Genomic DNA, 8,925 nt, shown 5'->3' with positions numbered 1-8,925 from the left:
GTGTTCAGGGCACAAGAAATAAGCACGTGTCTTAAGACCGACCGCACTTCAGATTCGATGAAATACGGTACCTCCTACGGGAGATGGTGGGCCCCGCCCACCCGAACCCAGACCCTTTCCACGCTGGCGCGGAGCCGCCTTGGGCTCCCGGCTCCGCCCCCTGGGGGGCTCCTCCCCCACCCCGCGCAGGCGCGGAGCCTACTAACCGGCTCTTGCCCTCGAGACGCGCGGATGCTGAGATGGCGGATTCCGAGCTGCAGCTGGTGGCGCGGCGGATCCGCAGCTTCCCCGACTTCCCCGTCCCCGGCGTGCTGTTCAGGTACGGGCAGCCGGGCCACGTGGGGCGCGCGGGCGGAGGAACGGAGGGACGCACCGGCCGCGCGGCCCCGGATGTCGGGGCGCGGTGGGCTCTGCCTGGGCCCGAGAGTCACCAGGCTTGTCCTTGCGTGCCAGGGACATTTCACCCGTCCTGAAGGACCCCGACTCCTTCCGCGCCTCCATCAGCCTCCTGGCTAATCACCTGAAAAAGGCCCACGGCGGCAGGATCGACTACATCGCGGGCAAGTGGCGCGTCAGGGCTCCGCCGGGTCCCCGGACTCTCCCTGGTGCTGCTCGAGTCTGCCATGAGGGCGCAGTGTCGGGAGTCCTTTACCCCGGGCAGGGTGGCTTTGGGGGTCTTTTAGGGGACCCGCCGGACGCCCCAACGGTGCTTGGGTTGTAAGAACAGACCCGCTGCCCCATCCCGACTTTGCAGCCGTGAGAGGGGCGACAGGCCCCTCCAGCGGCCGGGGAACGCCTCTGATGGGTGGGTGCCGGCGGCGGGGCTGAGGGCAGGCACGACAGGTGGGGGTGTCTGACCAGAATCCACTGGGCCAAGCATGCTTTCTTGTCTTACCGGCGGGTATTGAGCGCCTGCCGTGTGCCAGGTCCTGTACCCAGTGGTGGGTTTTAGGAAAACCCAGGAGATCGTGGAAGATCCTGGCGCAGGTCCTGTTTCTCTTTGAGAGCCCCCCCCCCCATACTCCCTGGTTCTTGGATACCCTGAGGGGCCGCAGCACTGCCCTGGAGGCTGGAGGGCTCCAACTGGTTGAGTCCTGCAGAGGATTCTTCCCTTCAGAAGCTCTTCCTCCCTAACCACACTCGCACGTGGGGAAGAGGCCCTTGAGTTCCCCCATCACAGCTCAGTCCGCCCCCGGAGGTGGACTGCCTCCCCTGCTGGACTAGAAGTTCCTGGGGCAGACGCTGCACCGTCTGCTAAGGGCGTTTTCAGGTACCACCAGCCACTGGTGAGCAGCTGAGCTTTGGAGAGAGGTCAGGTGACTTACCCGAGCCCACACAGCTATTTACACCGCCGTGTGCGGAGTGGCTCCTGACCTCTCTAGCACCTAGCAGTCCCTGTGTGGTAGGTGATCTGTCAACATTCCCAGAGTGGTTGGATGTCAGTGGTCTTTCATCTGGAGGCAGCAAGGCTGTGTGTCCTGTGTCGTGATGGCTACTTGTCACGGTTCAGCCCTGACCCATGGGGACCCCAATGCTACTGTACCACGCGGCTGCCCCCCAACACCCCAGGTCTCGCCGACAGGCCTAGACTCCCGTGGCTTCCTGTTTGGTCCCTCCCTGGCCCAGGAGCTGGGCTTGGGCTGCGTTCTCATCCGGAAGCGAGGGAAGCTGCCAGGCCCCACTGTGTGTGCCTCATACGCACTGGAATACGGGAAGGTGAGAAGCCTGGGGGCTGCCTCTGTGGACCCTCCATTCCCAAAAGGAGAGTCGTGGACTCCAGTGGAGCTGCCGTGGTTGGTTGGAGTGGACATGGGAACTCAGGCTGAGAAGCTGGGCCAGGCTGACAGAGCCAGGAGACAGGGTGGGTTGGAACTGGGGCCCAGGGGGTGGCCCCTTGTCAGTTCCCCAGCTCTGCACACTAAGGCCTTTTGGGGAAGCTGGTAGGTCACATGCCCGCTTGCTTCTGCAGGCTGAGCTGGAGATCCAGACGGACGCCCTGGAGCCAGGGCAGAAGGTGGTGGTGGTGGATGACCTGCTGGCCACTGGTGGTGAGGGCCTGGCCTCAGGGTCTGGGGGGGTGGGCAATGGGTCTCAGCACTCTAGCTTCCCAGGGCCTGTCTCCACACCACCCCTCCGTCCCTTCCTCCCTCCCTCCCCAGGAACCATGCGTGCAGCCTGTGAGCTGCTGGGCCAGCTGCAGGCCCAGGTGCTGGAGTGCGTGAGCCTGGTGGAGCTGACGTCTCTGAAGGGCAGGGAGAAGCTGGGGACTGTGCCCTTCTTCTCTCTCCTGCAGTACGAGTGACCCCGGCGCCAGCCCCCCACCAACTGGGAGAGAAGAGGATCGGCCGTTGGGGCAGGGCTGCTGCCTGGGGGGCCTGCGGGGGCTTCTGGAAGCCCCGAGGCCTGGAGCTGCAGGCTCATTGACAGTGGAATGAGAATGAGAATAAACAACTGACTTTCTAGAGCGAGTCTCCTCCCCAGCGTCAGTGTGGGAAGGTGCAGGGGCCCACCCGGCAGGCTGGGCGCTTTCTGACATTAGCGTTTGGTGGTTCTCGAGCCCTGTGAGCCGCCGTATGCACGCACAGGGGCAGCCCACCCTGGCTTCCTCTGCTGCTGTAACTCCACGCACGCGTGTGGATTTGAAACAACTTTATCTCACAGTTCTGGAGGCCAAGTACAAACACCAGGGAGTGGGTAGGCAGGGCTGGTTCCTTCTGTGGGCTCCAGGGGGAGCCTGTTCCCGGCTCTCGGCTCCGGGCATCCCAATCTCAGACCCAGTGTGTGCCTGCCCGCCTCTCACGAGGGCCCTGCGTGACACCCAGCCCGCCCGGCTACTCCAGGACCACCTCGGGATCCCACGTGTACACCTGGGAGGGTTAGCTGCCAGCCACACTACCCTCCCTGCACCCTGTGTACGAGGGGGGCCTCCACCACACTGGCCAGAAGCCCTCGAGCCCAGCAGCCACAGCCCTGACCCTCACGGGGACTCGGGACAGGGAAAGCAAAGTGCGTCGTGTTCCTAGTGTAAAACAGACACAGGTCCGGCGGCCCGGCGGTGTTGGCACCTGTCCGCCGGGCTCACAGCGCCTCCTCAGCACGGGCAAGGCGGGCCAGCTGTGCCGTGACACCTGCCAGGTCAGTGGCCTTGTCCAGCTTGACGTAGGTGTCAGTGCGGATGCGGTGGAGGCTGAGCCAGTTGGGCAGCAGCTCAGAGAGGAGCTGCACGTGCTTCTCCATCTCCCCTGCGGAGAGAGGGGGCACGTGAGGCTGGGGGTTGGGGCCCTATGAGGCCTCCCAGGACAAGATTGGGAAGGACTCCAGTAGTGACCTCACAGCCTTGCCAAGGAGCTGACCCTCCCGTGGAAACGCCACAATGGGAGGCGCCCCGCAGCTGAGGGACCAGAGACCTTGGAGGCAACGGGCAAGTCCTATGGGGCCTGGGGGCCGCTGGAGGGACCGCAGGGGAAACAAGGCTGGGTTGGGTCGATAGGGTGGGAACAGCCCCTCAAGGCTGCAGGAGGCAAGGGGGCCAGACAACCTCAGGTGAGCCCAAGGGTACGGTGCCCGCCCTCACCTGGGACCTGGGGAGGGCCCTGCACGTACCGGGGCTCATGGCTGCGCGGTAGCTGCCCAGCATCTTGGCGCAGGCCACCTCCATGGTAAGCGCTGGCTTGCGCTCTGACACGAAGACGCTGCGCAGCACGCGGGCCAGCTCGGGCAGCCGCTCGAGCCGCTGCAGCCGCAGCTCCTGCTCCGGGCGCCGCGTCATCTGCGCCAGCTGCTTCTGCGCCTCCTTGGCCCGGACCTGCCGCGGGCATGGACGGTCAGGGGACGTCTGCCTCAGCCCCACCACCCCCCCGCGGGGACGCCGAACACTCACCCGCTCCAGCAGGGCCTGGGACACCCCCTTCAGAGCGGCAGGCGAGGCGGCCGGCGGGGTGGCTGGCGGTGCCGGGCTGGGGGGCTGGGGGCTGCTAGGCTGCGCCGTGCGCTGCGCCAGGTCACTCAGAGCCTTCTGCATCTGAAGCAGGTCAGAGGAGAGAGGTCAGGAGATGCCTCCCCCCAGTTCAGCCACAGGGGAGGCTCCTCACACCCCGCCTGTGTGGACCCCCCCCAGGAGTCCTTTGTCTGGCCCAGGGTCACCCCGGCACATCGAGGGCCTGTACTCACCGCCCCAGGGCAGAGCCTGCTGGTGGGTGGTGCTCCGCTTGTGGGGAGAGCAGGTCTAGCTACCCTGAGGCCCACGGCCAAGGGTGGAGCCTGTCAGGCACCAACATGGGGGTCAGGCCGCCCCGCACCAGCCTTACCCTGGGTGACATCAGGCTGCGGGCACGGGCCAGCACTTCCTGGGCGGAGGCCAGCTTCTCCACGGTGGGCGGCTGGGGCAGCTCGGCTGGCTCGACGTCAGGCACTTCGTCCACATTGAAGCGGGGGTGCCAGCGTGTCAGCTGGTCCTCGGGCACCTCCATGGGGGGGTTCAGGGAGGCCAGGAAGGCCTGTGTGAGAAGGGGGGGCACCAGCTGACCCTGGGCACATCTGCCTGTGGGTGTAGAGAGCTGTCCGGGTTCCTGTCCCAGCTGGGCAACCTCGGGCAAGTTACTTCACTTCTCTGAGCCCCAGGTGCTCAGCTGGGCTGAGGGTACAGCATAGAGCACCCAGCAGCACCCACTGGACTCTCCCCAAGCTTCCCGGGACCAGAGGCTACCAGCCTCGAGCTCCCTGCTTGTCTGCTCAGGGCCAGGGTCCCCGCCCAGCCCCGCGCCTGCCCCGCGCCTGCCCACGTGTAGAAGACAGCCGTGGACAGTGGTTAAGAGAACTCTAGAATTCAGCCTCGGGAGGAGCCCATTTCCTGTGGCAGCAGATGGGGCCGCGACAGCAGGGACAACATGAGGACCTGAGCCGGGGGACCCGCTCACCCTGTGATGCTCCCGGACTCGGGCTACCAGCTTCTGGGTGAAGACCTGGCGCCGCTGCAACAGGTGCGACGCCGTGAGCCGGGGGGCCGCACTGCCAGCCTCTGTGGGGAGAGTCCAGGCCTGAGCCCCAGGGCCGAGCCTACCCAGTCACCCAGCCCACCCCACGGGTGTCAGACAAGGCTCAGTGCCTGAGGCCTTACACCCACGCTGAAACCGTGCAGCGTCCTGGGCAAGAACCCGAGGCCCAACACACTCACGCTGGTCCAGCAGCGGCTCGATGGTGAGCTGGTAATCAGACCTCCTGACGCCATCCTTGAAGGTGGGGATGTGGTGCTCCTGGCGGAAGCGGTAGGAGCCAGGGTACACGGTTTTGATCTGGCCCACGTTGCGCTCCTCAAAGCGCCTACAGGACGAGGGTGTGGGGGGTCAGAGAGCTGGGGTCGGAGGGCGCACAGACTCCAAGGGCAGGACGAGGCCCTGACCCCCCAACCCCCGCTCACTTGTGCATCATGTCCTGGACGCCCTGCTTGACCTTGGTGAAGGTCACAGTCTCAGAGCGGTTGTAGAGCATGCTCACGATGGTGTCCATGCTGCGGAACATCTCGGCCAGCACCTGGTACTTGTAGGGCAGCACAAGGCCCGGGGGCCCCGGCTGGGCCAGGGCGTGGAAGCGCTGGTAGGCAGGCATCTGCTCACCACTGCCAGGGAGGGAGCGGGGACGTGAGAGAAGCACCACACCCACCCCCTCCAAGCACCCAACGGCAGGCAAAGCGGTGGGGGAAGACCCCAGAGCCTGGGGTTCCACCCCCAGGGCTCACTGCGCACCAGTTTACAAAGCCCCTACGCACCCACTGTCTCCCAGTCAGGAGCACTACCAGGGCCAAAGACCAAAGCCTGGCCTCAAAGCCAGCTGTCCCCCAGGGCGGTCCCCGACCGTCCCCAGCCCTGGCTTCCTTGTCTGTAAGAGGCATATGATAACTACGTGACCTGCAAGGACAGACACGGCGCCAGGTCCTGGTAACCGCTGGCTGTCCAGGTGGTCTGCAATTCGCAGGAGCTGGCCCTCCCACAGACGGAGGCTGACACAATTGCACTGCACTGATCCCTTGGAGGACGCGGCCCTCCCCGACCCGAACCACCACAGCCCAGCCCCGCCAGGCCTCCCACCAGGCCACCCCTTCCTGGGTGCCTAGCCGCCCTCCCTAGACTCACCACAGCCCGGCTGGGTGCCCCTCGTCCTCCGGCGCGCTGGGTTCCCCGGCATTCTTCTGTGCACTTGCCTTCAGCTCCTGGACCCGTGCCCCCAGCTCCTGTGCCCGCTGCAGGCACGACGTGAGCTCAGAGAGAGTGACTTTGGAAGGGACCTGCGGACACAGAGTGCTGTCAGCCCGCCTGTCACCCCGGGCCAGTCCACCTCCCCTGCCCTCAGTCCAGCCTCACCTTGTCCTCGTCCTCCTGGGCTGCCAGGCAAGGTCGCTGGCTGGCCGACAGGGGGGCCTTCTTTGTCTTCTTGCTTTGGGGAGAAGAGTGCTCTGGGGAGCCAGCGGCAGCTGGAGAACTAGGGCCAGAGACCTGGTGGGAAGGACCCCAGAGATGATGAAACCATAAGACTCCGGGGTGCACCATCTCGCAGAAGGCCTGACCCCTCGCCCACTCTTGCAGACGAACCTGGCGTTTACCAGTCCGCTGGGCTCTGGCCCTCCCCCAGCGTGTGTCAGATCAGGCACCCCCCCGCTCCCTGTCAGTGGAAGTCCTCTGGAAGGGAGGCCCCGCGAGATTACGGGATCCCGCCTGCCAGGTGCGCGTGAGCTGGCCCTAGCCCCTCCTCCCGCGGGGGGCCTGGGTTCCACCTGGGTCGGTGCCCTCCTCCAGGGCAGGTCTCTCCAGCAGCCCCGCCCCCGCCCCACCCGGGCCGGCTCACGGCTCCACCGGTTCCCTCCCATCTGTCTCCCTCCCAGGCCTCAGTTTCCTCCTCCCCTCCGCGCCCTCACCGCGTTGGCCGGCAGCCGCAGCCTCCTGCGCGCGGGCGGTGCAGGCTCGGCGCGCGTGGGCTCGGCGGGCGAGCGGGCGCGCTTGCGGCTGCTGCCGGGGCCGGGGGCCGGGGCGCGGGGCGCGGACTTGGCGGGACTCGGGGTGCGCCAGGCCGGCTTGGTGCGCGTCGGCTTGGCCCGGAGCCCAGGACGGCGGCGCGCGAAGAAGTCGGTGAGGCGGCACTGCGCCATGGCGGGAGCGGCGGGAGCGGCGGGACCGGGGCTGCGGGACCGCGGCTGCAGGACCACGACTGCAGGACACAGGCGGAAGTGGAGCCGCTTTTCCCGCTGATTTTCGCGCCGCGCCCTGGCCCCGCCCCGGCCGTAGGCGGAACCATCGGCGCCTTGGCCAAGGGGGTTGGCGCAATATGGACGGGCCCGGGCGCGTGCGCGCTGGCCCTCTCGGGCTGCGCCTACCGCGCATGCGCCGCGGCGAGGGTCTCGGTAGTTTGGTGGTACGTGTGCCGTTTCCCGAGTGCCGGATGGGTCTGCACCGGGCGGCACGGTGCCGGGTGGCCGTCGAGCCAGTGCTGTCCTGGCAAAGAGGAACATGCTACGCTGCTTCCACCTGAAATTTAAACTGATACGGTGCAATGAAGCTGGCGCCCAGCTGCGCGGACTAGGAGGGCGCTGCGCACGTGGCCGCGGGGGCGGGGGTCTCGGCGTGTCCTGGGCCTGGCCTGGCGCCCAGTGTGCGGCCCAGGACCCTGAGGCTGGTAGATGCGCCTCGAAAGAAGGTGTTCGGCAGTTTTGCGAACGGACCGAGACCACTGAATTGCACACTTCTTTAAGGGTGAAGGTTATGTTTCAATCAAGCTGTTATGTTGCTCTCAAATGGCCAGATTGGAAAGAAAGTTCTTAAAGCCTGAAGCTGGGTTATCTGGCAGGCTCAATGTCTGTGGAATTCCCATCACAGAAAAATGCAGTCAGCCCGGTTCTGAAGTCTGACCACAGGTCTGGGAGGAAACTAAATCATAAGGGTTGTCTGTGGGAGGGGGTGAGGGCTGAGACGGGAGTTTTACTTTGCCATCTTCTCCAAGTTTTCTGTGAGGAGCATGAATCGTGCCTTTACAAAAGTAAAATTTAAAGGAACAGAAACGTCAGTTGGGGTGGCGCTTGCAAAGTGACGAGCGTGAGAAAGTTGGCGGCTGATGAGACGCTTTGGTAGAGAAGTATCGTTGCCCACATGTTAGAAAGGGCACAGCAACCACATCCATATTTTGTTAGCAGCCGGTAGCAAGTTATTGGTGGGCCGAGGCCAGCATTTTTAAGGCTACATTTTGTTACAGTTTTCTTTTGGTGTGTGTACTCTGATCCACCAAGTAAAGCATGTTTTTTGTTTTTTGTTTTAAGTGTGTTTTTTAAAATTTATTCAAGTATAGTTGGTTTACAATGTTGTGTTAATGTCTGTGGTACAGCAAAGTGATTCAGTTATACATACACATGCGTATTCTTTTTTTATATGTTCTTTTCCATTATGGTTTATCTCAGGAGATTGGATATAGTTCCCTGTGCTATACAGTAGGCCCTTGCTGTTTCTCCATTCTACATATAATAGTTTGAATCTGCTAACTCCAAACCCCCAAGCCAACCCTCTCTGGCTCCCACTCCCCCTTGGCAACCACACGTTTGTTCTGTGTCTGTGAGTCTGTTTCTGTTTTGTAGATGAATTCATTTGTATCATTTTTGTTTTAGATTCTGCCAATCAGTGATATCATCTAATATTTGTCTTTCTCTTTATGACTTCCTTCACTTAGTATGTCATCTCTCAGTCCATCCATGTTGCTGCAAGTGGCATTATTTCACTTTTATGGCTAATATTCCACTGTCTGTATACACCACATCTTCTTCATCTGTTCATATGTTGATGGACATGTAGGTTGCTTCCATGTGTTGGCTGTTGCGAATAGCGCTGCTGTGAACACAGGGGTGCGTGTATCTTTTCGAATTAAAGTCTGTCTGGATATAGGCCCAGGGTG

General features: G+C 63.2%; 2 protein-coding genes across 2 annotated transcripts; one reads left to right on the top strand and one right to left on the bottom strand.

Annotated features, from left to right (window-relative positions):
* Window positions 1-163: 163 nt before the first annotated feature.
* On the top strand, window positions 164-2,462 carry APRT (adenine phosphoribosyltransferase). The gene is made up of 5 exons (XM_059999677.1): window positions 164-319; window positions 454-560; window positions 1,583-1,716; window positions 1,970-2,048; window positions 2,160-2,462. The coding sequence occupies exons 1-5, from the start codon at window positions 240-242 to the stop codon at window positions 2,300-2,302; spliced, it is 543 nt and encodes a 180-aa protein (XP_059855660.1). The 5' UTR covers window positions 164-239; the 3' UTR covers window positions 2,303-2,462.
* A 181-nt stretch (window positions 2,463-2,643) lies between these two features.
* On the bottom strand, window positions 2,644-8,197 carry CDT1 (chromatin licensing and DNA replication factor 1). Its single transcript, XM_059999675.1, has 10 exons — window positions 6,908-8,197; window positions 6,357-6,488; window positions 6,129-6,280; window positions 5,417-5,614; window positions 5,174-5,319; window positions 4,917-5,017; window positions 4,308-4,496; window positions 3,881-4,021; window positions 3,604-3,805; window positions 2,644-3,242 (listed from the first exon to the last, which is right to left on the bottom strand). Exons 1-10 carry the CDS (start codon window positions 7,496-7,498, stop codon window positions 3,079-3,081), a joined length of 2,016 nt encoding a protein of 671 aa, XP_059855658.1. The 5' UTR covers window positions 7,499-8,197; the 3' UTR covers window positions 2,644-3,078.
* Between the last annotated feature and the right edge of the window lie 728 nt (window positions 8,198-8,925).

This window comes from Delphinus delphis, chromosome 20 (genome assembly GCF_949987515.2).
Source record: "Delphinus delphis chromosome 20, mDelDel1.2, whole genome shotgun sequence".
Classification (NCBI taxonomy): Eukaryota; Metazoa; Chordata; class Mammalia; order Artiodactyla; family Delphinidae; genus Delphinus; species Delphinus delphis.
Note: the sequence above shows the minus strand (reverse complement) of the source record. Positions and strands in the feature narration are given on the sequence as shown.